Raw genomic sequence first — 27,434 nt, forward strand, 5'->3', positions numbered from 1 at the left:
GCAGCAACTGGTTGCAGGTATAATACTTGCTTGCGGGTCCTAACTTAGTCCAGCCCGCTGTGTTTATGTGCTGCGAAAGCCATTAAATCCTCCGGCCTCTCATAAAGCGCCTGTCAGCATAGCACAGTAGGATTGCTTTGACTGACCCCTAAAGCAATGCATAGCTGTGTTTCCTCTTCTGCCTGACCTTTGACTTGTTGCTCTGTTAGAAAACCTGTTGTGGAATGAGAATGCTCTTCCAAAGTCTGTGATTTCATAGGTTATGAATCAGCAGCTTAAGTGACTCTTACAGATAATATTAAGGTGTTCAAGCAAAAGGTCTGCTGTAGATATTGATTATGACTTAAGATGGATTGATTTTGCTTTTTAGGTCTGATCTGCTAATTCCAATATGAAAAAAATAATAATAATCTGCAGCAGGATATCCGTCAGTGGTAGTAGTCCAGAATCCATTGTAAAATGAACAAATTGCAAGAATATTCCCATTTATACATTAAATATGACCCTAATTTTTGTACTTTTTTTTTTATTAAGCTCAAAAAATGTCTTTTGGTTTCCTATTCCTAAACTAAGTCTGATTTAGCATCATCATTCCTTTTAAAAATGTTTTTACAAATTAAAGTTACTATCACAGTTATTAGAAATTACCCTTATAACAAGTCTGAATTGGGTGAACCAGTCGAGAATTAACAACTCTGAGTAAGTAAAAAATGTGAAACCAAACTGGTTTCACATTTTGGTTTGGCCAGAAATTAGCTTCTGGCAAATCAGAAGCTAGTTTCAGTATTGTGTTATGTGAAACAAACACATAATGAAACTCGGATGAATTACATAACAGCTGCAGGACGAACTTTGTAGAAACCCTTTCCGTTTATCATGTAGCGATTTAAAGCACGGCAGGGTGATGCATTAACCACCGGGCACATCAACAACCAAGGACTCTGTGACAACACAGAAATTTTTCAATACACCTCTGGAGCAGAACTTCCTGACGGGAACTCGTCAAAAGTCACTTCCGTGTGAGGTTTGAAGGTGTGAAATGTTCTGCGCGTGCCGTAACACAAAGGACGAACGCGATTAATTCCCCCCTCTCACAGTTGCCGTGTTGATGTGTAACAGACCGGTGGTTCGTCTGTGGCCTCGTGTGTTGCTCCTAAATATAGTTCCTCCCTCGGCCGCTCCGACACACACACACACACACACACACACACACACACAAACGCGCTGCAGTTTTTGCGCAGAGTTCCCAAGAGGGCTGTGGGCGCACGGTAACAGAGTGGGGCAGAGTTACCCGCTCGCCCCAACACACACACGCCCACACACACACACACAGCAATGCACACATTTTTCCTTCCACTCTGCTTATGTCTTCAGGTGTTAAAACAATATATATTGGTCATTTCGTTTCTGATTGGGATGTCATTTGGTGTTCCTGCTCAGAAGTTTCAGATTTTCTTTGCCATATTTCTGTTGGGTTTTCAACCGAACGTCTCTATTATCCGTGTCTTCCTGCTGTTTTCCACCTCTCATCCATCTGCTTGTCGTATCTAATTTTCCTAGAAAGGGGAAAGGATGGAATATAATGCATCTCCGGTTGCGTCCTCCTCCCTCCTGCTCCCTGCACTTTGCCTCCTCCCGGGGCTGGCAAGAGATTCTCGTGTGCGAATGTATTATGGATTCGGAGTTATTAGAGAAATTGAAAAATTAATATAATATGATCACAAGAAAGCAACAATTAGTTCTTGACGCCGTTTCATAGACATGAACGAACACATAGAATGGCCCTCTTAAAGTTGTTTTGCAAAAGCATACTAAGCGGAATATTATTAGCTTTTACCGTTCTGCTTTTTGTAAACTAACAACAGTATAAAACAGGTTGATTTTAGCCGATGAATTATCAGGATTATTTGTCATTGGTTGCTTTAAGCCACTTTGTCCATCAATATTTTTGGTAAGAATCTAACCATAAACTTAGACAGAGATTTTAAAGAGATGCGGCAAAGGCAAATGAGGTGGATTAGCGGTTCTTGCTAACAACTGATGGTCTTATCCAAGACGTATTACTGTGAAATATCATCTCTGCTGCCTTGATTCTAATCTGTTAGAATGTCGTGACAGTCATGTGTCTTGTCACGCAAGTCTTCAGTCAGAGGCCTCTTCAGATTCATTGCACGACTGACGGCTACTGGAGATTCTTCCTTCGGATCCAGAGCTAAAAGAAACGTTAACGATTTTGAACCAGCCTCAGTAACCGTAACATAAAGGTTATGCCTGAGGAGTACGCTGAATAATACGTAAGCCAGTATCTGGATATGTGTTCAGATTAGGAAGACTTGATCCAACTGGGTTGTTCTGCATTAATATTTAAACTTGGTGGAGCCCACAGGCAAAATGGGCCGTAATAGTTTTTGCTCATTTATAATGTAGCTGGAGATGAGTTCCGGGGGGCTCGGTGGGGCGCAGGGGTCTGCAGATCACATCAGTTACAGCTCAAACCTTCGGTATGGAGACTGTTGCTCTCGAATACGACAATATGTTTCCTGTTGCTGGGCCACGCAGTTGTGTCTGACCTTATGAATATATTGGCAAACTTTTTGAGGTAAATGATTCCGCTTGTTTGTTTTTTTGTTTTTCAGCTCAGGCCAAATTATCTGTTCTCTTTCTGTAGATTTCTCCTTCATTTGCTCAGTTGAGGCAGATTAACATATCAAGCTCCCTAATTAAATGCGTGAAGATGGAGCAGAGATGAAGGGCAGATGCTACAGAGGCGATTTGCATTACCCTCGCATCACGCAGAGGGCGGTTTGGATAGTCGTAAAACAGAAAAGACGAGCTCTGGGAGGCGGGAGGGATGATGGTGGGGGTAGGAGGAGATAAAGTCACCTTCTGCGTGTTGGTAATAAATTTGCCACGCCCGTCTGTCTGCAGCGAAGCAACGACGAGAACGGGAACTGCTCAGGAGGCAGCATGGAGTTCCCCACCACCAACCTGTACGAGCTGGAGAGCCGGGTCTTCACCGATCACTGGTCCATACCCTACAAGAGAGAGGAGTCCCTGGGCAAGTGCCTCATCGCCTCCACCTGCCTTGCACGGCACGGTAAGAGAACGCAGGTCATCTTATTTCACATTCCAAAACACAAACCACCGTGGTGGTGGGATGGTGTCGTTGGGCCGCCGGGTGGTTTTTACCACATGCCGTTCCTGCGGACGCTTAGTCTCACGGCTGATTGCGTATCCGACCAAATATCGTCCTCTTCCGAGTTTAGATTCAGAGCGCTGAACCTCCCTCTCTCGTCAGGTCTGGCGGACGCCGATGAGAACTGCAAGCGTTTTGTGGAGCGGTGCATGCCGGAGGCCTTCAAAAAGGTGAGCTGTGAAAGGAACGGAGCGACCGCCGGACCGGACGGGCTGGCCGCTCGTCGACTTACTCTGTCTTCCCGTTTTTACGTCTCGCCAGCTGTTGACCAGCAGCGCCGTACACAAGTGGGGCACGGAGATCCACGAGGGGATCTACAACATGCTGATGCTGCTGGTGGAGCTGGTGGCCGAGAGGGTGAAGCAGGACCCCGTCCCCGTCAACCTGATGGGGGTCCTGACCATGGTGGGCTGTCGCTCTGTTTCCAGTAGATTGTTTTACATACAGGGAACCTCTCTGTCCCACGCCCCCTGAACCCACCACGTTCTAACCACAAACTTCAATGTGTTATAATGGGATTTTTATACCATAGATCAACACAAAGTGGTGGGGGAAAAAAGGAAAACTTGTTTTGAAAATATTTTTTTAAATATCTGAAAAAATGTTTTTCTTTATAATGAGCCTCCTTTAATCTGATAACTATGAGGTAACGTTTGTAAAGTTGCACGGTAGAAAATGAATGGCAATATTTTGGTTTATTTAAGTCATTTTTCAGTAATATTTTCACCATGTTAAATATGCATTTATAAATGTCAGAGCTCCAAAATAAACATGTAGCTTTCAAATTAAATATCTTGCTTAGAAACTAAAAACAAAATGTTCAAGTCTGACCTAAATACGTATTTTTCAAACTAAACATTTAATTTCCAAACTAAATACTTAGTTTAGCTTGCTAAATATTTAGGTCCAAGCTAAATATTTAATTTGGGGAATAAATATTTAGTTGGAAAATTAAATGTTTAGTTTGTAAATTAAATATTTAGTTAGTAAAACTAATTATTGTTTGCAAACTAAGTATTTATTTTCTAACTAACTGTTTAAGGCTGAGCTAAATATTTATTTTCCAAACTCAAATGTATTTTTCCAAACTTAATATTTAGCTCGGACCTAAATATTTAGTTCGTCTAGCTAAACATCTCCTTAGCAAGCTAAATATTTAGTTTGAAAATCACATTTTTAGTTTGGAAAATAAATATTTCCTTTGGAACGAAATATTTTGTTTGTAAACTACAGTAAATATTTAGTCTGAAAACGAAATACTTTGCTTGTGAATGAAATAATTAGTTTGGAAATCTGACATTTATAGATGTATGAATAACATGGTTAAAATATGACTTTGAAAAAATCAACACCCATTTTTCTAAATAAATCAAAATATTGCTGTTAAATATTTGCTATGGATCTGTGGTTGGATGTATGATGTCCCCGTAAGGAATCAGCAAGGAGTCTTGTTTGCATTACTACTGTAGATGCCAAATGTCATCTAACCGTGTCGCGTTTGTTTCTGTTGTGAGCAGGCCCTTAACCCCGACAACGAGTACCACTTTAAGAACCGAATGAAGTCATGTCAGAGGAACTGGGCCGAAGTTTTTGGAGACGAGGCCAACATATTTGGAGTCTCTCCCAGCAACACCTACCAGAAAGTAAGGGACGCTCTTCTTTTCTGTCTTCGAGGTTTACCCAGAAGCACCGACATGTGTGCAAAGTTGCCCGAATATTTATATACCAGCTTCCTTATTAGTCTCTGTTTATGTTTCACGGACAGGCAGACGAGTTTTTCATCCTCGGCGATGTGTAGCCGAGCCAATGAGCTCATGAAAACACGCGTGACTGACACACAACAGCTGTCAGCCACGCGTCCGTCTGTCAGAGTTTGCGCTGTCATTGTTGAATGAAAGCATGATTTGTTTTCCCTTTCAGGAGCCCCACGGTTGGCTGGTTGATTTAGTGAATCGAGTGAGTGATAAATTGTTCATGTTTATAAATGATAAATGTTTGCAGTACTTTTGCTTCATATTTTTGTCTTTGTATTTTTCTCCCTCCCCTCTTTTTTGTGGTGAAGTTTGGAGAGTTGGGAGGATTCGCTGCCATCCAGACTAAACTCAGCTCAGAGGAGATCGAGATCGCTGTAAGAATATCCCTTCCCTTCATTTCTTTCCATTAGAGCTGGGCGATCGATTAATCAAAGTTTTGGTTTTCATTTTTTTGGGGGAAAATCTGGATTTGTTTCTTTCACCAATATAGTCATAGATTTTTTTCCGTAGTTCAGAGTAATGTCAATACACCCAAAGGCCCGCCATCTTGTTTGACAAGCATGTTTTACAACTTCTATTTATTTGGACTTTGAATTCAAGTCAACTCTACAACAAAATTTAAGGGTCAAGCTAAGATTTTATTTATTTTTTTGTTAAAAATAAAGTCATAATGTTACAGGAATACAGTCGTATTACATACAAGAATAAAGTTGTAACAATAGGAGAATGAAGTAGTAATTTCATTAGAACTCCAACAAAAAAAAAATCCAAACTTTTTTTCTCACCAGAGCAACTTTTTTCCTGTTATTTTAAGACATTGTTCTGGAAAACCTTTGTTTTTATTCTGCTAATGTTACGCCTATATGCTTGTGAGTAAACAAAAATTCTCGTATCCCGACCCGATACATTTTGAAAATATTTTCTGTTATTTGTACTTTCTTTTTTTTTTATGAAAAGAAAGCACAAATAAAGTTTATTAAAGCAGGAAATTGTATCTGGTTTGGAAAATGAAATATGTATTATTTTTAAACCATATCGCCCAGCCCTGCTTTGCATACTGTAATACCTGAAATAGTAGTTGCGCATTCCGTGCATGCAGAGTGACAGACTTTGATGGAGTCTATGACAGCATAGAAGGTCACCATGTCTCCCCCCTCCAACCCACCTCTGCCCTCAGCTGCAGGGGGCTGAATGTGCCTCTTCTGCCTCCCTCCCAGTAACGCTCTCTTACTCTGACATCCTCCCGCTGTGTGACGCTTGAAATGCCCTGTTGTTTTACATGTTTCTGAAAGCGTCCTTGTGCGGAGGCTTCCTTCACCAGAACCTGGCCGGAACCGCAGCAGTTTGCATAGCAGTTGACGCTCGGCATGTTAACAAGGCTAAAGGCTCAACGCGGGCTAATTTGGCACTCTTAAGCAGCGGAGAGAGCTCAGGAGTATCTGCAAAGCGTTAGCCATCGAATGCTTAACCTACCCCAAAGACGGCAGAGACTGAAAGTGAAAGGAGGAAAGATAACGGGAGGAGAGCTCCCTCCTCTTCTGACTCCCAGAGGTGGCTCATTAATCTGTCCGCTTTGAGGAGGAAGTCGAGTGGGATGGAGGGTCGGGGTCATTGAGGAGAAGGAGCTTCTTAAATTATGATTACAAAGGATTTCTTTAAAAGGACAAACAGAAACTAATCACTATGCTTTTGTGACTAAGCACTGACAGAGGGAATGATGTATAGAAGAAAAATCTTTACATGTTTGATATGATGCTTGGTTTAAACGACATGAAATGCACAGTATGACCTTTACTGTGCAACCACATGCTTGCAGTACATCACTCTTTCAGGAAGCCGTAATCTTTTAGGGTGTTTCCGCAGCTGTTAGACTCGGTTTGATTGGGGACCGAAATTGCAACACTTGTTACATTTTTAGCTGGTGCAGTTCACTTTCACGCCGCATTATGTCAAATGTACCAACAACCCTCTCGCATGTGGTGGCGCTGCACCAAGAACTACTGAAGAAAAAGGCACGAAAACCTCCGAAGAAGACACTGAGCGCAACTTCCTTAATGAAATGTCAACAAGAATGGAGTAGCTTCAAATTTGAGAAAAATCCTGCTACCGCAAAAATCTGACGCTAATCCACTTTTGTTTGCGTTTCGTGAAGAAGGAAGGAAGTTGCGCTCATGTCTTCTGCAGAGGTTTTCTTGTCGTTTCCTTCAATGGTTGTTGTTGCAGCGCCACCACAGGCGAGGATGTGGACAGCTTTTTTGTTTCTCAAAGGGTTTGGTTTGTTTGACACAGTGCGTCGTAAAAGCGACCCGCACCAACTGAAAATGTAAAAATAAAATAAAATAAAGAAATGTTGGAATTTAAGTTCCAAATCGAACCGAGTCGATTGGGAACTACCAGGTGTGAAAACACAAGATAAAAATCCAGTTTGAACTTTAGGCCTTCACATTTATTTGAGGTAAAATATTTGCTGTTTGTGGTTTTTATAAGTGTCTTGCTGAGGATTGAGAAGCACAGATTATGCTGTTGCTGTTATAAAACCTTAAATATAGCATGAGCTAGCTGTACTGCAGGTGGTATTGATGAGTTGATCTGCTTATTGATTTGTGTGTGTTTGATATCCCTTCTGTCTCTTTCCACCTGTGTGCTCAGTGTGTATCAGCCCTGGTCCAGCCCCTTGGTGTTTGTGCAGAATATTTAAACTCCAGCCTCGTCCAGGTGAGCTAATATGTACTCTGTATTCTCACAATGAATGCTATCACATAGTTGCAACAAAGTTAAAATACTTCTTAGATTTGAATGGTTAAATAAAAGGAAATCTTAGAAATATAGCCACTCACACACAGAGTGTGGACTATTACATTTTTCTATTTCTTGTTTTGATTAGTTTACTTCCTGCTGGTATAAATTTCTACTGTTTTTTTTTTGTTTGTTTTTTTTTTTTACTCGTTGCTTAACGTGACCCATGACTCCCATTCTGGTTTCAGTTCTATTTTGATTTGCTGCATCCGCTTGCTCCTTGACCCTGAACACAGATCAACAAAGTCACTTGTTCTTGTTTTTGTGTAGCCCATGCTCGATCCCGTCATCCACAAGACCATCACATATGTGCAGAACCTGGAGGAAAAGGACCTGAAGGACAAGGTAGTGTTTTTGCGAACCGTGTTGTATTCGCTGCCGCCACTGCAGTGGGAAAAGGTCACCGAGGCAATCATAAACTAAGGTGGTTTCTTTAAAAAATAAAAAATAAAAAATCTCATAGATTGGTCAAATTCTTTCTAACCCCAGCGTCTGGTGAGCATCCCCGACCTGCTGTCGGCCATCAAGCTGCTGTGCATGAGGTTCCAGAGGGAACTGGTCGCCGTGGTGGACGACCTGCGGCTGGACACGCTGCTGAGAATGCTCAAAACTCCCCACTTCTCCACCAAAATGAACTCCTTAAAAGAAGTCAGTTTTCTTGGGGTTTGAAGTGCTGAGGCAGCTTGTTTCAGTGCCTTTTTTTTTTTAAAGTGTTTTATCAAACTTTTTTTTTTGTTCTTATCTGGTAGGTGACCAAATTAATAGAAGAAAGTACAGTGTCAAAAACGGTAAAAAACGCCATCGATACAGATAAACTTCTCGACTGGCTCGTGGAGAACTCGGTCCTGTCGATAGCGCTGGAAGGTAAGAGGTCACGAGTGAAAACCTGTCCGGAATACGACTGAAACTGTTTTCAAATGATGTGTTTTGATGGTTCATGTTTGATTCTTGTTGCTTTAGGTAACATTGATCAGGCTCAGTACTGTGAGAGGATAAAGGGAATCATTGAGCTGCTCGGGAGTAAGCTGTCACTGGACGAACTCACCAAGATCTGGAGAATACAGGTTAGAAATGACAGTTTTGGTTATTTTTGCAAGACTTGTGAGACATCAGAAATAAGTGCAAAAAAATACATCACCCTGGAGTTTATGGATTTTTTTTTTTATAAAGTTTTACGCTAAACAATATTATATGATTAATAGCCACCCCTAGGGGTTAGCCATGTGGTATATCTTCAGTCATAGTGATGCACCAGAGGATGACGGGATGTTTAAATAAATCAGAAAAGCTACGTAGGTGGTGTGGTCACTTTTATACGGTACCAAAAGTGTAGGGAAACGTATACAATATATATAATATCAGTAAATATTGGTTATTGATATAACAGCAGTATCATCGGATATTGATACCTGGCCAGGTTTTAATATCGGTGCATCCCTACATATAACTTAACTCTTGACTTTATTTGTGGTTTTTTTGTTGTTTTTTTTTCAGGCCGGTCAGTCCTCAACGGTGATAGAGAACATCCACACAATAATTGCTGCTGCTGCAGTGAAGTTCAGCTTCGATCAGCTCACCCACCTCTTTGTCCTCATACAAAAGGTCGGTGCTGATAGCATGTCTTAGACTAAAAAGTGTCTCTTAAGTGTGTGCTTCCTTACAACTGGTCCCTTTGTGTGTGTGTGTGTGTGTTCTTTTTAATTTTTTATTTTATAGAGCTGGGAGGTGGAGAGCGACCGCGTTCGGCAAAAGCTGCTTAGTTTGATCGGGAGAATAGGCAGAGAAGCTCGCTCGGAAACGACTACAGGAAAGGTGTGTTGGGTGCAGAGAACTTCCTCTGAGTAAGCTGCTGGTGTTTTGTTGAGTCTCATGCGTGTTGTGTTTTTTCGTTTCGTTTTGTTTTGTTTTTTTGGTGTTTAGGTGCTAGAGGTGCTGTGGGAGCTGGCTCACCTCCCCACCCTGCCCACCAGTCTGGTTCAGCAGGCCCTGGAGGAACACCTGGGGATCCTCAGCGACGCCTACGCCGTCAAGGAGACCGTGAAACGCAGCTACATCATTAAATGTATCGAAGACATCAAGAAGGTGAGACACGGATGTGAAACGTTCTGCCTTCTGGGTTATTTATTCTGCCTCACAGTTTTCTCTATTGTGACATTTTAAAGTTGGTGTGTGAGTTTGTGTTTTTAAAGACAAAAGATTTTTAAAGTGTTTAGTCTGCAGCATTAAGCAGGAATAGTCACACAGTTGTGTGAATTATTATCACTATTACTCTTATTAGTGATTTGTATGGAAACATGAATCCTTAATGCTGACCCTGGCTTATAAAGCAGTTTGCTAAGGACAGTTTTGACCATATTAGGTTTTAGGGCTGCAACTAATGATTATTTTAGGATTCAATTAATATTATGATCAACTGATTAATCAGGTAAAAAAAAAAAAGGCACATTTTTAAAGATTTTTCATTTAAGCTTTTTTATACAATATCAGAAACACATTAAAAGATGCAAGTAAACAAACAATGTAATTCCTTTTTAAAATAAGTAACTATTATATTTTGTGAACTTCAATAACATATTATTCCTTTACCATATGTTTGATAATTTTATGAATCATTTGATTAATAATTTGATAGCAAAAAGTGCTTAATAGGGATTTTGTTTACAGGATTTGAATTATCCCACTTGAGTAATTCTAGGTCAAACATTTTACAAGTGTTGTTTTATTATATCTAAATGCAAAACGTTTATATTTTCATTTATTCATTTATTTACAACAATTTTGGCTTAATGACGGCTCCAAATGTGTTGTTATTTTAGTAAAATGGCCTTTTTTTTAAACTGTATACTCTACAGACGATTAATCGACAACTAAATTAGTCGACAATTATTTCCAATAATTGATTAATCACGATTTATCCGATTAATCACGATTTATCCAATTAATCGTTTCAGCCATGTTACATTTGTGAGATTTTAAGACTGACTCCGAGTTTGCATTGTTAAGATACATTTTGTTAGTGAGGAATAACAACTTATCCCCTCGTCACGCTTCATTCTAACAAAACAATTAATGTATTTCACCTAATTGTAAAGCAGATCATAACAGCAGCGAGTTCTTTCTCACCTGCAGCTGTTTCTGTGCGAACCACAAACTCTACGCTACACATGCAGTTTTTGTTTTTTTTCTTTTCCAACACGCTTCAGCAAACAGTCGTCATCTCACCGTAGCTGCATGTGCCAGCTTGATACGGCTCATGTTTGTTTGTGTGTGTGTGTGTGTGTGTGTGTGTTAAACGCCCGACTGTAAATAAAATGTATGTCTCTAGCATCACACTCAGGAGGACAATAAAGGCAGCATCACTCAAAGCTCATTTCATATTGGCACTTGGCAGAAGAAGAAATCTAACTCTTTGGCTAAAGTAAGAGCGTAATCCCATTTAATTTATGTTCCCACTAATCTGGCTGATTCCTGTCCACCGTCCAATCATGGAGAAGGGTTCTTTCACGCAAGGGCTCCTTTGGTCACAGGTTCGATTGTGTTACAGGTGATTGCAGCATGAGGTAATTTAACCAGGTCTGTGCTGATCTTTTGCTCGCTCAACTAAATTGGCTTTGGCACTTACTAATGATTACATACTTGGCGTTGATCGGGTTCTGGGCGAGAGCCGTCTGTGTGATTAATCTTGTTTTGGTTTTTTTCAAGCGGGTGAGTTTTTTGTGGACATTGGAGGATAAGCGGCACCTTCCTCCACCGTATTAACAAGAACATTGAAGTTATTTCATCTTTTATTGGAGTACATGTTTTTCACTAGACAATATAGAGAAGTGGAAGGCTGCACAATATTGGGAAAGCATAAAATTGCTGCATAATGTTGCATTTATTGCTTGAATCCTGCCTCCTGTCTCACCCACAGCTTTTCTATTGAATTTCTATGGTGACCAGATCTGACTTACCGTATTTCCTGGACTAGACGTCTCTCCAGAATATAAGTCGCATTAGTAAAAAAAAAAAAAAGAAAGCAACATTATGAGTCGCTCCTGACTATGAGACGCAGTATCAGTCAAGCTATGAAAAAAAAAGTGTGAATTATAGTCCAGAAAATATGGTAATCCTGGAGTCTCTGAAAGACAGAGTAAACCAAGGTATTACAGATCCACCACCGTGCTTAACAATGAACCTCTTCACTTTTTTAACGCCAGTCTCACCTTGAGTCTTTTCTTGTTCGGAAGCTCAACTGTTGTCTCATTTGACCAAAGCACGTGGTTGCAAGGAAAAGCTTAGCAAACTCCACGTGTTTTCATTTGTGACTATAGGACAGAAAAAGGTGTCCAGTTGCCATGTAGATAGTGTTTGAATTATTTATCTGACAGTGGAGATTTGGTGGATAGTTAATGTCTTGTAATAATCTCCTGATGTCTGAAGATCAACAGACACCTTCCGTAGTTGAACGTTTTTCTTGTCTTTCCTATTTTTAATAGTATCTAAGAAAAAACTGCCTCCCCGAAATGTCAGGTTTTTTTCCCCACGCAGAAACTTGGCGTCAGTGATTAGTTGTTAAAATATTTTTAGACTTCTTAAGTTGCCACAAAATGAAGCAGTAGTTAGTCAGCTCTGATATTTATTTCTTAATGTGGGATTTTTCTACTTTTCGTTCAATAAACACATTGAAATTAAAGGCGAGAGGTGACTAAATTCTTCACAGTGAGACAATGCTGCTGCAATGAAAGGTGAATCTACATGTTTACTTTGGGTGGCAGCAACTGTGGCGGATACTTTATGCTCATTCAAAAAGTAATCCAATCAGAACCACGGATGCGCAACAGAAGCATCTTGACTTAAAGTTTGGGAAAAACGATTTAAATCTTATTGCTTTGTATCCGTGGCTCTGACTTCTATTCTATTTTTTAGAATAGAAGCGCATTCTATTCTGTTGAATGCGCTTCAACAGATGCGCATCTGTTGGATGCGCATCTGTTGGATGCGCATCCAACAGAATGTTGCGCATTCTGTTGGATGCGCAACAGAAGCATCGTGACTTAAAGTTTGGGAAAAACGATTTGAATCTTATTGCTTTGTATCCGTGGCTCTGACTTCTATTCTATTTTTTAAAATTATTTCACAAACTTCAAAGGTGGCACGGACAGAAAATGAAACGTGATTGTGGTCGCCGGGGCTTTCATAGATGGTGCCTGTCGTTCTGCATGTGTATTTACAGGCTTCTCAGCAGAGCACTCCTCAGACGGTCTGGGTCGTCCCCGCTCTGCGGCAGCTGCACGAAATCACCCGCTCCTTCATCAAACAGACGTACCAGAAACAAGACAAGGTACCGTAGCGCAGCACCGCCTCACCCGCGTCGCACCGGGTGGCGCCGTTGTGACCGTTCTCTGCCTCTCCACAGAGCATCATCCAGGACCTGAAGAAGAACTTCGAGATTGTTAAGCTGATCACGGGATCTCTCGTGTGCTGCCACCGACTCGCGGTGAGCGCGTCAGGGAACAACGGCCTGTCCGCTTCGACCCTGGTGGACGGCAGATACACCTACCAGGAGGTCAGCGTTGGGTTTTATTTGGTTTTTCAGCTCGTGAAACTTTCTGGAAACTTATTCTTAGTTTTTTCAAAATGTGTGTCCAGTATCTAGACAGCCACCTGCGGTTCCTGGCGTTCTTCCTTCAGGAGGCCAGCCTGTACCTGGTCTGGAACAGAGCCAAGGAGCTCTGGGAGTGTCTGGTCTCGGGTCCGGATGTCTGTGAGCTTGACCGCGAGGTATGAAGAAGGGAAACGTTGTGCTCAGCTGTTTGTCATGTCAGGCACCTGATGTTTTTTTTTCTTTGCTCAGTGGAGGAATGCTGTAAAACATTATCACATCTCCTTCATAAGGCAGAGGAAATGGATCAGAAAAGCATTCATTACAAATGTAGACTAAATATTTATAAAGAGATGCATGAAAGTTCCTCTACAGGTCTGAAAAATCAGGATGTCCGGAGATCCTTAAAAACTCTTAAATTCATGTATCTAAAATTAAGGCCTTAAATGTCTAAAATTCTTTTTAAGGCGTTAAATAAGTTATTTAAAAAAATCTTACATTTTGTTACAGCTGGACTATTTAATTGTATAGCTATTCTATGTATTGTTTCTCATGTGACTTTTCACACGCAGACGTCTTCATGGCGTTCTGTGACTCACTGCTAGCTGTTGTTAGCTACAAGTGTACGTAACTAACAAGTGTTAGCTACACTTGTTTTGTACACATTGACATATACTGTAGGTCTGAAATTCCATTCATGGCGGTCTTAAAAAGTCTTAAATTTGAGTTGGTGAAACCACAAAAATAAAATTTCAAAAAGGTAGATTTTTTTTTAATGGTTACTGTGTGGAAAACCTGCTGTAGACATCATATCATTATTAATATTATTTTTTTGTACCCCCAGTTGTGTTTTGAGTGGTTCACCAAGGGCCAGCATGACCTGGAGAGCGATGTTCAGCAGCAGCTCTTCAAGGAGAAGATTTTGAAACTGGAGCCCTATGAGATCACCATGAACGGTGAGAGGCTCAACAGCGACCCCTACAGCTCTGAAACACCCGCAGCAGTTAGTTGACCTTGTTTGTGTCTCTCCTCAGGGTTCGGCCTGTTTAAGACCTTCTTTGAGAACGTGAATCTGTGTGACCATCGTCTGAAGCGCCAGGGAACCCAGCTGGTCAGTCCTCACTTGTTTTTTTTTTCTCTCTTCTCTTCTGTTAAGTGAAGTCTAATTATAATATTCATTAATATTTATTGTATAATTTCTTCTAAAAAAACAAAAAGTGTGTGGAGCGCCTCGACCTGGCAGGGATGGATTTTATTTGGCGCATCGCCATGGAAACGCCTGACGAAGAGATAGCCAACGAAGCGATCCAACTGATAATCACTTACAGCTATACCAACCTCAATCCAAAAATGAAGAAGGTCAGTGTGTCATCTGCGTATAAACTGAACATCTGTCTGCCGGCTAGACAGATGTTCTAAAATAGGCATGTTGAAAAAAAGACAAAGATTGGAAATTGATTTTAACTTAAATCTCATCTCTTATCAACTTTTCCACCTTCCAGGATTCTGTCTCTTTGCACAAGAAGTTTATTGCTGATTGTTACAAGCGGCTGGAGGTAAGCCCTGAAAATCGTAACAAGTTTTGATTTTAGAATCGTTAGAAATCAAAACCCAACGGAACATTTCTACTTTTTCTCGTTCTTTTTTTAAAAATTTATTTATTTATTTATTTTTTACCCCAGGCCGCAAGCTCGGCCCTGGGCGGGCCCACTCTAACTCATGCTGTTACCAAGGCAACAAAGATGCTGACGGCCACTGCCATGCCAACGGTAGCCACGTCTGTACAATCACCTTCCAGGTACAGAGGGGGGTTTGGGTAAGAGCATGGCTACTTAACCTATTAAACATCAATCTTTTTCTTTTGTTGTTGTTTTGTTTATGTGATGATAAAATGAAGCTGTTGTTTTTAACATTAGATACTCGTTTAAGTGTTACTGAGCCGTTTCTGTGTATGTTGACTCCTAGATCCACAAAGCTGGTGATAATTGAAAGACTGCTGTTATTGGCTGAACGCTACGTCATCACTATAGAGGTATGCTAGGAAGCCTAAATGTGTTTGTTTGTGTTTGAGCTTTGTTTGTTGTTTGTTTGAGATTTCAATATTTGTCTTTGTTTTCTACATTCTGCTTCTTTGACAATGCTAACTACTCTAACTTTGCTAATTGCTAATATGAGATGCAAAAGCCTGTCTTGATTAAAATTTTAAAATTGTAAAGCTCTCTCTCCATTTTTGTGTTTGGAGTGTGACAAAAACATCAGAAATCGACCAAGTTGTCCGATTGGTGCATCTCTTAAAAACTCAGGCGCTCCAGATTAAAATTATGCTCCGCGATTTGTAGTTGGTCTGTGTTTGGGGAAACGATTCGTTTCGAACTCTAACCGGATATTTTCTGTTTCTTCGTAGGACTTGTACTCGTTTCCTCGCACCATTCTACCTCACGGGGCGTCTTTCAACGGACACCCCGTCACGCTTCACATCACCTACGAGTCAACCAAAGACACTTTCACTCTAGAGGTATTCTCGGGGGAGGGACAAAACCTCCAACTTCTGCCATGAAATTTGTCTCTTCTTCCACGACTGAGCGTGTGCCGTGTTTCCCCGCAGACTCACAGTAACGAGACGATAGGAAGCATCCGCTGGAAGATCTCCGAACACTTGAGCTGTCCGGTGGATAACGTCCAGATTTTTGCCAATGATAGCGTGGTAGGCGATGCCCGTCGCGCTCGCCTGGTCTTCAGCGTGTTTGCGCGTTGCGTGTTTGTTGACTTTCTTCTTCTCGCCGTCCATTAGCTGACCATGAATCGAGACCAGAAGCTGCTCTCGCAGCTCGGCTTCAGCGACGAGCAGAGTCTGACGGTGAAGAGCTCCGGCACCGGGACTCCTTCTGGCAGCTCGGAGTCGTCGGCCTCGGCCTCCAGCAGTTCCAGCTCTGCCGTCTTCAATTCAGCCTACGCCTTGGAGCAGGTGAATACACAAACGCACACACACACACACACACACATACTTACTGAGGAGAACATCATCTCTGATGCGTCTTCTTTTATCATCAGGAGAAGTCCCTCCCTGGGGTGGTGATGGCTTTAGTGTGCAATGTGTTTGAGATGCTTTACCAGCTGGCTAACCTTGATGAGCCAAGGTGAGATGATTATTATTACCAGAGTTATCGTCAGCAACAAAATGACCCACATCAGGCGTTTCCTTAATCTTTTATCTCATTGGAAACTATTTTTTTTTACACAAATATGGAACAGTAGCTTAAAGTCACAATGTTTTCACCTTATAAATTTAGAACAAAGTTATAAAAAATTTACCCAGACTTTACATAGCAACATCATCCCATTAAAAATAGGAACAAGAGGTGGCAGCAAATTCACTTTTAAGCAGAATGCATCTGATAATGCCTTATGTTTTGTAGCAATATATTGATAATAGCATAATAATGCAAGTTATGGAAACAGAAAGTTGAGTCTCCGTGGTTCAATTCAGACGCTGTTTTTCGGGTTAATTGTTATTTTTCTTTTTAACCTGTAGGATCATCCTCCGTGTGAGGAAGCTGCTGCTGCTAATTCCAACAGACCCCGAAGTGCAGGACGCACTCGACAACTTCGTTCCCAAAGAATCCAGCGTCTGGAGCCACCAGGTACCTGAGGGCATCTGATCAGATCTGGTCATCACACCTATGAAGATCTCTGCTCTAGTTTTTGTCTCTTCTGTTTGCAGAAAACCCTATTCACCCTCGGCCAGGGTTCAGGCTCCCGCTCTCCGTCCGTGACGCCCAAGCAGCAGCATCAGCCCAGCGCCGCGTCCATCTTGGAGTCGCTTTTTCGATCCTCTGCGCCCGGCATGTCCACCTTCAGAGTGCTTTACAATCTGGAGGTACGCAGGCACCTGCTCCTTTTAGCGAACCCGAGTTCAAACCTCGGGTTGCCTCATCGTTTCGTCGTCTGCGTGTGTTTAGGTGTTGAGTTCGAAGCTGATGCCGACGTCAGACGATGAGATGGCCAAAACCAGCAGCAAGTCCTTCTGTGAAAACTTCCTCAAAGCAGGAGGCCTGAGGTAAAACAAACTACTTTTCACTCTCCGGCCGTCAGTCAGGCTGCGTTACATTCCGTCACCGTGTTTTTGCCGTTTTCGGTCCTGACGGCGGCGTTTCCGTGTTCTTCCTGCAGTCTGGTGGTGAATGTCATGCAGAGAGACTCCATCCCGTCCGAAGTGGACTACGAGACCCGACAAGGTGTCAACTCCATCTGCCTTCAGCTGGCCAGGTGAAGGGAATCTGTCGAAAAATATTTTTCACACAGGCACAGCACATCAAAACCCGTTTTGTCAGGGTTTCAACCTTTTTCATTTCATTTTTTTTCCTTTCTTGAAAGTTCTTGAAACTGACAAAGTAGACATTTTTGTCATATTTGCTTTATCTCAACATAGTGCACAAAGGTTGAATAGAAGGAAAATTAACATGTTTTTTTTAAGCAAATTTCAGCACAGATTAAATTATGATCATTTGTTTTTTAAGTTTTAACTCGGGTTCGTAATGGGATGTAGATCTAAACTTTGACTAGGTCACTGTAACACAATGATATGCTTTGATCCAAACCATTCCATGGTGTCTTCGCTAATCAGTCAACCACGTTTATTTGTATAATAAACAAGGTAATTCAAAGTGCTTCACATAAAAACTCAAAAATAAAACGTCATGAAGACACCATACAGTCACTAATTGAGAAAACCAGCAACACGCGTCACATTTTGTCAAGTTACATCATCAAAATCCTCAATACACGTCAAATATGTTGGTCGGTGTTCCATTTATTATGGCTGAAAAGCGGCTCTAAACAGGCGGGTTTTTACCTTGATTTAAAGGAGCCCAGAGCAGTTTTTTGGAAGTTTGTTCCAGATTTGTGGTGCATAGAATCTGAATACTGCTCCACTATGTTGGGTTCTGGGGCTGCAGAACCAGAAGAATCCCATATGTTCACAGAAGATCCCATATGTTCAGTGTTTCAGGTCTTTAGTTGTGTGTGTGCAGAATTTTCCTGCAGCGTCTCCTCGTTTATCTCCCTCCAATATCCAGAAACTCTGACCGGCTCTTGTTTCCTTGTTTCCTGGCGGTTCTTTCTTCAGGCAGTGCTTTTTTATTTTTGCTTTCTCACACATAACGTTCTGTGTATAGCCCAAAAATGTTCCATTCGAGGCTTCTTATGGGTCTCCTGCAACAATGGCTGTCATCCCACTCCTCCATAAATCCGCCGTATTATGGAGGAGTGTAAAACCGCTGGTTGTCAACATATTTTCCCATCCAGGCTGTAGATCTCTGCACCTCCTTCAGAGTTATTAACGCTAGTTCTCTTATTTAATTATCTTTTCTTTTTTTTTTGCCTCGTCTGTCAGTTCGGTTAAAAAGCTTTTCCTGGACGGTGCCGTATTTTTTCAATTTTTTTGGATTTATGATTACGGTAGTTCTTCTCTACTGTACAGCTTTATCCCTGTTGGTCAAATGCATGCAATAGAGATAAAGCAGACTGAAGGTTTTGGTTGTAACATTGTACTATGATTATTCTGATGATTAATCATTCAATCAGATTTTAAAAATCAGCACATTCTACAGATTTTCAATTTAACACTTAGACCTCTTTTTTTTTTACACAATATGAGGGATGCATTAAAACATGCAAATAAGCAAATAATTAAATTACTTGACTTTTTTTTTCTCCGTCATCTAAAATGCATTCTATTTGTGTACGCTTGTATCAAAGAATGCATCTGCAGCTACAAAATATACTGTACTCATCTGTTTATTTTTTTTAGATTACCATATTTTCCGCACTATAATGCGCACCACATTATAAGGCGCACCTTCAACGAATGGCCTATTTTAAAACTTTTTTCATATATAAGGCGCACCGCATTATAATTCCATAGAATAGGCGCTACAGTAGAGGCTGGGGTTACGTTATGCATCCATTAGATGGAGCTGCGCTAAAGGGAATGTCAACAAAACAGTCAGATAGGTCAGTCAAACTTTATTAATAGATTACAAACCAGCGTTCTGAAAACTCCATTCATGAATAAAAAGCTGTTTTATTATTATTTTCCCCGAGGTAAAGTAAGTGACGTGGTATTTTTGTGACACAGTTTATCTTTTAACAACAGCAAGGTGTAACATATAGTGGAGGGGAACTTTCCCTCGATTCAATAAACACGTAAAAAACAGTCTGATACTGTTACGGCAAACCAAACGTTAGTGCAATCACAATATATATCCACTTCCGCACCATTGATTCGTTCATGTTAAATTCTCTGGCTGCTGCTCTGTTCCCGTGTTCTACTGCGTGACTGATCGCCTTGAGCTTAAACTCTGCGTCGTAAGCGTGTCTCTTAAAGGGAGCCATTTTGGGGTCTTTACACAAAACCCAGCGTGCACCGCGCGCTTCTTCTTCTACGGGGGAAAATGAAGTCGGCGGCTGCTTACCGTAGTTGCGAGACCTGTTGTGGCTCAATATTGGTCCATATATAAGGCGCACTCTCGGCTTTTGAGAAAATTGAAGGTTTTTAGGTGCGCCTTATAGTGCGGAAAATACGGTAATAGTTGGATAGCAAAAGGTGTTTTTTTTTTTTTTTTTGCTTTAAGATTCTGTATATTCCAGTTAATGATTAATTGATTACTAAATTAGTTGGTGATTATTTGAGTAGTTGATTAATCACCATTAATTTGATTAATGGTTTCAGCCCTAATGGATCCTAAGCGTGTCTCCAACAACAATGCTGACATGCTATAAGCAAAATGCTGCATCTTTACCCATCTTAACTCAAAGCTTGTGTAATTGTTTGTTATTGGTATACAGTATGTGATGATGTATTTTGTAGCGTCACGTTCCTGCTAAACCATCAGATTTCTTTTTTCTTTTTTTTTTGCAGGTTCCTCCTGGTTGGTCAGAGTATGCCTATGGCCCTGGACGATGACGTCATCAGGGACGGCGACGCGCTGTCGTCCCGGCCGTTCCGTAACGCGGGGCGGACGGGTCGGCAGCTGTCGCTCTGCGGGACCCCAGAGAAGTCCTCCTACCGGCAGATGTCTCTGTCCGAGCGCTCGTCCATACGGGTGGAGGAGATCATTCCTGCCGCTCGCGTTGCCATTCAGGTGCTGGACTGAAACCTTTCCCTGAGAGAAAAGAAAAACGTATTTTATCGCACAGAATGCGGTTTTCTTTATGTCCACATTTCTTGATGCTTGTCTAGACCATGGAAGTCGGGGACTTCACCTCCACCGTAGCCTGTTTCATGCGTCTCACCTGGGCTGCCGCCGCGGGCCGACTGGACCTCGTTGGCAGCCAGCAGCCAATCAGAGAAACCCACAGCGCGCTGCTGCCACAGGGAGTCCGCACCAGAGTCAGCAGCACTGGTGGGAAGGAAAACTATAAAAAGAAATATGTCTCAGTAAGTTTGATAAGCATGCTTTGTGATATTGTTGCTCATGCCTCTGCAGGAAGCAACTGCAGCTCCAGCAGCGAAGGCGAGGCCACCCCAACCGCGCTGCATGCTGGGATATGCGTCCGACAGCAGAGCGTCTCCATCAAGGACGCCATCATCGCCCGCGAGGCTCTGTCACTACTGGTTACCTGTCTGCAGCTACGTTGCCAGCAGATGTGTAAGAGGCTTCAGTGCATTATCTCAGTTCCTCCTTGAAGATGCGATCGCAGCTATTAATGCAAGTTCACTTTCAGTATTCGTAAAGGCTGCAATTTTCACAGACTCTATTGCAAGTCGGACCGATCGCCTCAATGTTTTCTGTTTCCTTTTTTGCTGACCAATCATTGCAGCTCTGCTGAATTCTGACCAATCCTCTTAGCCTCCTTCTAATTTTACTTCCTGTTTTATGACTTTCTTGAAAGCTGATCCTGCAAGAAGGTTTGCAAAAAACCACTTTGAGAAGTTCGGATCATTCTGGAGGGACTGAGTTGTGATGCTGCAGGCTTTGGCAACTTAAAAAGAGATTTTACACGCTGTGCTTTTTCTCTCTCTACAGCTTCCTTTTACACCCTTCCTTCCGTCAGCGATTTCATTATCGATATTCTGCTGGGCTCTCCCAGTGCAGAGGTAATCCTCACTCTGAAGAAACTAAAAAGAAAAAAAAAAATCGTCTCTGCGCCGTCACCGAGATTATAAAAGTTCTGCTTCCACCTCCTTTCAGATCCGCCGCGTGGCCTGCGATCAGCTGTACACGCTGAGTCAGTCCGACACTTCGGCCTTCCCGGAAGTCCAGAAACCCAACCTGTTCCTGCTCTCGGTCATCCTGACCGCCCAGCTGCCGCTATGGAGCCCCACGTCTGTCATGAGAGGCGTCAACCAGAGGTACCAAAGCAAGAAACACGGACAGAACTTCAGAACATTGTAGACATTAACATTGTTAATGCAGGGCTACAACCAGTGATTATTTTAGTTATTCATTAATCTATTATTATTATTCTGACAAGTAAAAGGATGGTAACACACATTCTGTACATATTTTTATTTAAGCCTTTTTAAATATAATATTAGGAATACATTAAAAGATGCAAATAAGTAATGAAATTCATTTTTTAAAATAAGAAAATAAACATTTTATTGCCTGAAATGTACGGCCTGATATTTTGTATCAAAGGATGCAACAGAAAACATACTTAACATCAAAACAGTGTAGAGCCGATCTGTTGATTATTTTTATGAATCAACCAATTAATAATTGGACAGCAAAAGGTGCCAAGTAGGATTTTTTATCTTTTTTTTTTTTTTTTTACATTATTTGAACCGGGTGAAGCTAAAGTTCCCACTTCAGTTTTGCGTAGAACATATTTACAGAGAAATGTTTTTTTTTATCTTAAATTCTAAATGTTTATATTTTTTGGCCTAATTGCTGTTCTGAGCTTGTTGTTCTTTCAGAAACTGGCGTTTTTTTGAGTATACCGTATACTGTTAACGATTAATCAACTACTAAATTAGTTGACGATTACTTCAATAATTGATTAATCACGATTAATCCTATTAATCGCCTCATGTTGACTCCTTCTCCTCAGGTTACTCTCCCAGTGCACTGAATATTTTGACCTGAGATGCCAGCTTCTGGATGACCTTACCTGTAAGTGACTTCCATCAGACAAAAAAAAAAGAATTTTCTTTTTGTTTTGTTTTTTACCAGATGAAAGAGTTTCTGATTGAAATCTTCCCGACTTGCTTATCAAAGATTTGTTCTCTCTCCCGATCTGCCTCAGCCTCAGAGATGGAGGTGTTGAAAGTGAGCGCGGCCAACATGCTGGAGGACGAGATTTCTTGGCTCGACAACTTTGAGCCCAGCTGGAGCTCAGAGATGGAGACCAGCGAGGCAGACAACATCCTGCTGGCAGGACACCTCCGACTCATCAAGACCTTGTTGTCTCTGTGCGGAAATGAGAAAGAACACCTCGGTTAGTGGGCTTTGCGCCCCAGCGATGCTCGTCTGCAGCTCAGTGTTTGTTTTTTTAATCATTATCCGGTGACGTTTTGGAACTCTTCCTCTCCAGGTCCATCGCTGATCCAGCAGCTGCTCGATGACTTCCTGTTTCGAGCGTCTCGCATCATCATCAACAGCTCCAACCCGACGCCCTCTCCAGCCCCGAGCCACGACTTCCACCCCAAGTATGAAAATTAGTTAGATTTCTCCCTTCTTCTTCTTCTTCTTCTCTTTTGACTGACAAAAAAAAAAAAAAGGAAAAATTTGAGTAAAAGAATCTTTTGTTATAGACTAACCCTTTCATTTCACATCGATATAAAGATTTGATTTGAATTTTCCAATAATGGGCTCTGTTTGGTGATTGTCTGAACTTTTATTAAATAAAAATTAAAAAATGCCACCATCTCCATCCAGCCTGAAAACAAATCTGCCAAACGGATGTGTTCCAATAAAAATCTGACAGTAATACCTCAGCATATTACTTTTCATATTTCTTTTTCTTTTTTTTCATGAAATTACATGTTTCGCCACTAGTTGGCAGCAGAGCTCTTGTTAGGCTCTAATCTGACAAATCCCACCCCCCCTAACAAATCACCATGCACTTCACACATTTTATTTTATAAACAGTCTGTATCTTACAGAATATGGACTGTTATTGTTGACTGTTATGACCAAAATGGTATAAAAATATAAAAAGACAAAAAAAAAAAACAGGTGCAAATGGGGAAACGAGCTCCAAACACACGTAAAAAACAAAGGCAACAGAAAAGCGAAGCAAACAAATAAAATGCTGCAAGAACAGAAAGCAGAAGCAAAAATAATCAAGCATACACTAAAGAAATTATATTTAATTGCATTTCAGTCAATATCATTTTCTCATTTAAAAATCTAATTGAACTACATGCTCATTTGCATATTTTATGTATTTCTAATATCGTATGAGAAAAAGCTTATGTTGGTGAAAAATCTGTAGAATGTGCCAATGTTTGTTTGGTTTTTTTTATCCAATTAATTTATAGAATGACCAGTTTCTAAGATATGTGTTAATTGCAGGCAGCCCTACTGAGAATCGGCAGTAAAACTAAAATATGTGTGTGTGTCTGTGTGTGTGATCAGGTGCAGCACGGCCAGCAGCAGACTGGCAGCCTACGAGGTCCTGGTGATGCTGGCGGACAGCTCGCTCTCCAACCTGCGGCTCATCACCAGAGAGCTCCTGTCCATGCACCACCAGTCAGATCCGTCACTCTGTAAGGAGTTTGACGTAAGATGGCCGCTCGAAAAAACATTCGGGGAAAGGGAAAGGAGGTTATTATTTGCTTATATTCATTTTGTAACTCGCGACTCTCGCCAGCATTTACCTCCCGTGGAGAGCCGGTCGGTCTCGGGTTTTGTCGGGCTGAAAAACGGCGGCGCCACGTGTTACATGAACGCCGTGTTCCAGCAGCTCTACATGCAGCCCGGCCTGCCTGAGGTACGCTGACCCTTCTTCCTCTGCCGTTTTAAATGTCATCCCAGCACAGCCGAGTTCGTTTCAAACCGCGTGTTTGCGTTCCGTTGAAGGCCTTCCTGTCCATTGAGGATGACACAGACCAGCCTGAGGAAAGCGTCTTCTACCAGGTCCAGTCGCTGTTTGGCCACCTGATGGAGAGCAAGCTGCAGTACTACGTGCCAGAGAACTTCTGGAAGGTAACGTTTAAGCCGGAGATGGGGTTTTCCGCTCTTAGTCGATACACGCTGACGTCCAAGCCTGTTGCAGATCTTCAAGATGTGGAACAAGGAGCTGTACGTCAGAGAGCAGCAGGACGCTTACGAGTTTTTCACCAGCCTGGTGGACCAGCTCGACGAACATCTCAAGGTACTCCACACGCAGCATCGGAACCCGACAGAAAAACCAGCAAAAAAAAACTAGAAAGTATTCACGTTTTGAACAACCTAACTCTCAAAGTGTCTTTCCTGCAGAAAATGGGGCGGGAGCAAATCTTCAAAAACACATTTCAGGGAATTTATTCCGACCAGAAGATTTGTAAAGATTGTCCGCACAGGTCGGAGGCGCAATCTCTACCTTTACAAGATTTTTAATTTTTGTTTATTTTGGTGCTTAAGATTTTAATGTTTCCTTCCGCAGATATGAGCGTGAGGAAACATTCATGGCCTTGAACCTCGGCGTGACTTCATGTCAGAGTTTGGAGATTTCGTTAGACCAGTTTGTCAGAGGAGAGGTGCTTGAGGGCAGCAACGCATACTACTGTGAAAAGTGCAAGGAGAAGGTTGGTATTTTGCCCTGACCTCATTGACTCTGCAGTATTCCTAGACGCTGAAAGGTTTGTGTGTGTGTTTCTTGTCTGCGCAGAGAACCACAGTGAAGAGGACATGCATCAAATCTCTACCCAGCGTTCTCTGTATCCACCTCATGCGATTCGGCTTCGACTGGGAAAGCGGGCGATCCATAAAATACGACGAGCAGATTAGGGTAAGAAGACTTTTTTGGTTTTTTTTTTTACTTTAAAAAGGTGTCTTAGAATTAAAAAAAAACAAAAAAAACTTTTCGTCTTGTGATTTTAGCCCCGGAAATCTTCAACTTGAAATTTTTGCGTCCTTCAAAAGTCTTAAATTCATGTACAGTACAGACCAAACGTTTGGACACAACCGTGTGTCCAAACGTTTGGTCTGTACTGTATATAAAAATGTTAATCACAGATCTTACATTTTGTTGTGGTAGGATTATGTAATCTTGTTTATTTTTCTGTCAGGCAAAAGTCTGAGTCACCCACAGACATTTTCATTGCATTCTGTGACTTAATGTTGTTGAGGCTACCGCTAATTAGCTGCTAATATCCCATGGTAACTAGCTAACTCCTTTTTGCATCTATCATGGATAAGTGCAGATTTATTGCCACCGGCTCTCTTCTGTTGCCAGCCCATGCAATGCTAAGGACATTCTGTGAAAAAAACCCTGGAATTACAGGGGTTAAGCCTGTAGTGTGAGAAGAACAAATCTGCTGCCAGTAGTGACAAGCAGACCGCAGAAATATCACGGTTTTGTGCCAGTGGCGTGGCTACGGCTTCCCAGAAAACTGTCAGTGCTGCTACTACTGGCACTGATCTAAAAGCAGCTTTTTGTGCGACGCAAACTCTGAAGTCAGAGTACTAAACACGATGGTCCAGCACCTGTTGAAGAATTTTATTTCAACAAAATTGTCACGATGGAGCGAAATACAGCTGGAGGAGGAGAAAAGAAGGCGGAAAAAGATTAAAAACAATTGGAAAAAACTTCTCTGTCTTAAATTTCATTCCTGATGGTCTTCTAAAGTCTTAAAGTTGAGTTGGTGAAAGCTCCAGAAGCCCTGCTGCTTTGTGACCTGACTGTGTGTGCGCCTTCCAGTTCCCCTGGGTGCTGAACATGGAGCCGTACACCGTGTCCGGAATGGCCCGGCAGGACTGCAGCGGGGACGGGGCCGAGGGACGAGGCGACGGCTCCTCGGGAGGATCCCCCAGGAAGAAAGTTACAATTTCAGAGAACTACGAACTCGTGGGCGTTGTGGTCCACAGTGGCCAGGCGCACGCAGGACACTACTACTCCTTCATAAAAGACAGACGGTAAGACTCTGGTAGTGTAGTTTTCCATGGCAGAGTTTAGAAAGTCCCGCTTCGGGTGCCTGAACGCACCGTCTGCGTTCCTGTGGGCTGCTTTAGGTGGTAAACCTCTCCAGATGTTTGGCTCTGGAAGACAAGAATGCTGACTGGGGTAGTGGATTATAATGAGGCCACAGATGGCTGAGGATTACATGCACCTCCTATTAAACATGAGCTTTTCTTAACCTTTATGTCTCGTAATGACTTTTTCCATGAAATTAAGAAAGAGTAAAATCAAGAGACATTTAGCCAGAAACGACAAGTTTCTGCTAAAAAAGTATATTTGGGCTGCATGACGGCAGGGAAACATGTCATTGTGTTACAGTTAAAACCATGTCAATAGTATATATGCGTATCAATAGCAGTACAAAAAATAATATTTGCACTACTTTGTGCATTAAGTAGTGCAATTAAAGTATAATCAAATGTAGTATTTTGATTAGAACTATTTCAGTGCAAAAAAAGACATTGTGATTATTATTTATTTTTATTTTTCGCTTGTTTCTTGCAGCGGAAACGCTCGTGGGCGCTGGTACAAGTTCAACGACAACGTAGTGGAGGAGTTTGATATGAACGACGAGACTCTGGAGTACGAGTGTTTTGGCGGAGAGTATCGCCCCAAGGTTTACGACCAGTGTAAGTTTCTGCTGGTCCTTTTCGTTCGTTTTTTTTGTTTGTTTTTTCAGTAGAATGTCTTATGACCATAAATAATCGAGGAAACCTGATTTTTCAGCCAACCCGTACCCCGATGTGCGAAGGAGGTACTGGAACGCCTACATGCTGTTTTACCAGAAGATCAGCGACCAGAACTCGCCTGCCCTGCCGAAGAAAAGCCGAGTCAGCATCATGAGGCAGGAGGCGGAGGATCTTTCCCTGTGAGTCGTCGCCATGGTTTCTCCAGTCGCTGTTGTTGTCGTAGCATTAGCCAACATTAGCCGCTCTGTGGTGCCGCAGTAGGCAGTGTTATGGAGCTGCGAGGAAAGGAGGACATGGTTGACGTTTAC

At 41.8% G+C, this 27,434-nt stretch overlaps 1 protein-coding gene across 3 annotated transcripts in view; it reads left to right on the forward strand.

Annotated features, from left to right (window-relative positions):
- The window catches only part of usp24 (ubiquitin specific peptidase 24), a 40,096-nt gene that overhangs the window by 1,036 nt on the left and 11,626 nt on the right, over window positions 1–27,434 (forward strand). Inside the window, exons 2-51 of one of the 3 annotated variants that reach the window (XM_032571561.1) lie at window positions 2,929–3,097; window positions 3,299–3,366; window positions 3,458–3,601; window positions 4,714–4,839; window positions 5,117–5,152; window positions 5,259–5,324; window positions 7,600–7,665; window positions 8,017–8,091; window positions 8,236–8,394; window positions 8,496–8,610; window positions 8,707–8,810; window positions 9,241–9,348; window positions 9,463–9,558; window positions 9,667–9,828; window positions 11,072–11,164; window positions 12,962–13,069; window positions 13,145–13,294; window positions 13,378–13,509; window positions 14,175–14,286; window positions 14,365–14,441; window positions 14,549–14,689; window positions 14,833–14,886; window positions 15,013–15,146; window positions 15,296–15,362; window positions 15,735–15,845; window positions 15,936–16,034; window positions 16,122–16,295; window positions 16,382–16,467; window positions 16,863–16,971; window positions 17,052–17,207; window positions 17,290–17,387; window positions 17,501–17,596; window positions 20,250–20,472; window positions 20,571–20,733; window positions 20,818–20,979; window positions 21,358–21,428; window positions 21,523–21,683; window positions 22,385–22,446; window positions 22,580–22,771; window positions 22,868–22,982; window positions 23,914–24,058; window positions 24,149–24,268; window positions 24,358–24,483; window positions 24,554–24,652; window positions 24,757–24,839; window positions 24,923–25,064; window positions 25,148–25,267; window positions 26,180–26,394; window positions 26,942–27,066; window positions 27,164–27,305. In XM_032571561.1, coding sequence (XP_032427452.1) covers window positions 2,929–3,097; window positions 3,299–3,366; window positions 3,458–3,601; window positions 4,714–4,839; window positions 5,117–5,152; window positions 5,259–5,324; window positions 7,600–7,665; window positions 8,017–8,091; window positions 8,236–8,394; window positions 8,496–8,610; window positions 8,707–8,810; window positions 9,241–9,348; window positions 9,463–9,558; window positions 9,667–9,828; window positions 11,072–11,164; window positions 12,962–13,069; window positions 13,145–13,294; window positions 13,378–13,509; window positions 14,175–14,286; window positions 14,365–14,441; window positions 14,549–14,689; window positions 14,833–14,886; window positions 15,013–15,146; window positions 15,296–15,362; window positions 15,735–15,845; window positions 15,936–16,034; window positions 16,122–16,295; window positions 16,382–16,467; window positions 16,863–16,971; window positions 17,052–17,207; window positions 17,290–17,387; window positions 17,501–17,596; window positions 20,250–20,472; window positions 20,571–20,733; window positions 20,818–20,979; window positions 21,358–21,428; window positions 21,523–21,683; window positions 22,385–22,446; window positions 22,580–22,771; window positions 22,868–22,982; window positions 23,914–24,058; window positions 24,149–24,268; window positions 24,358–24,483; window positions 24,554–24,652; window positions 24,757–24,839; window positions 24,923–25,064; window positions 25,148–25,267; window positions 26,180–26,394; window positions 26,942–27,066; window positions 27,164–27,305 — 5,957 coding nt within the window. The remainder of the gene's footprint in view (window positions 1–2,928; window positions 3,098–3,298; window positions 3,367–3,457; window positions 3,602–4,713; window positions 4,840–5,116; window positions 5,153–5,258; window positions 5,325–7,599; window positions 7,666–8,016; window positions 8,092–8,235; window positions 8,395–8,495; window positions 8,611–8,706; window positions 8,811–9,240; window positions 9,349–9,462; window positions 9,559–9,666; window positions 9,829–11,071; window positions 11,165–12,961; window positions 13,070–13,144; window positions 13,295–13,377; window positions 13,510–14,174; window positions 14,287–14,364; window positions 14,442–14,548; window positions 14,690–14,832; window positions 14,887–15,012; window positions 15,147–15,295; window positions 15,363–15,734; window positions 15,846–15,935; window positions 16,035–16,121; window positions 16,296–16,381; window positions 16,468–16,862; window positions 16,972–17,051; window positions 17,208–17,289; window positions 17,388–17,500; window positions 17,597–20,249; window positions 20,473–20,570; window positions 20,734–20,817; window positions 20,980–21,357; window positions 21,429–21,522; window positions 21,684–22,384; window positions 22,447–22,579; window positions 22,772–22,867; window positions 22,983–23,913; window positions 24,059–24,148; window positions 24,269–24,357; window positions 24,484–24,553; window positions 24,653–24,756; window positions 24,840–24,922; window positions 25,065–25,147; window positions 25,268–26,179; window positions 26,395–26,941; window positions 27,067–27,163; window positions 27,306–27,434) is intronic. The other 2 variants (XM_032571562.1, XM_032571564.1) reach the window with 2 other exon arrangements.

This window comes from Xiphophorus hellerii, chromosome 9, assembly GCF_003331165.1.
Source record: "Xiphophorus hellerii strain 12219 chromosome 9, Xiphophorus_hellerii-4.1, whole genome shotgun sequence".
In the NCBI taxonomy this organism is placed as follows: Eukaryota; Metazoa; Chordata; class Actinopteri; order Cyprinodontiformes; family Poeciliidae; genus Xiphophorus; species Xiphophorus hellerii.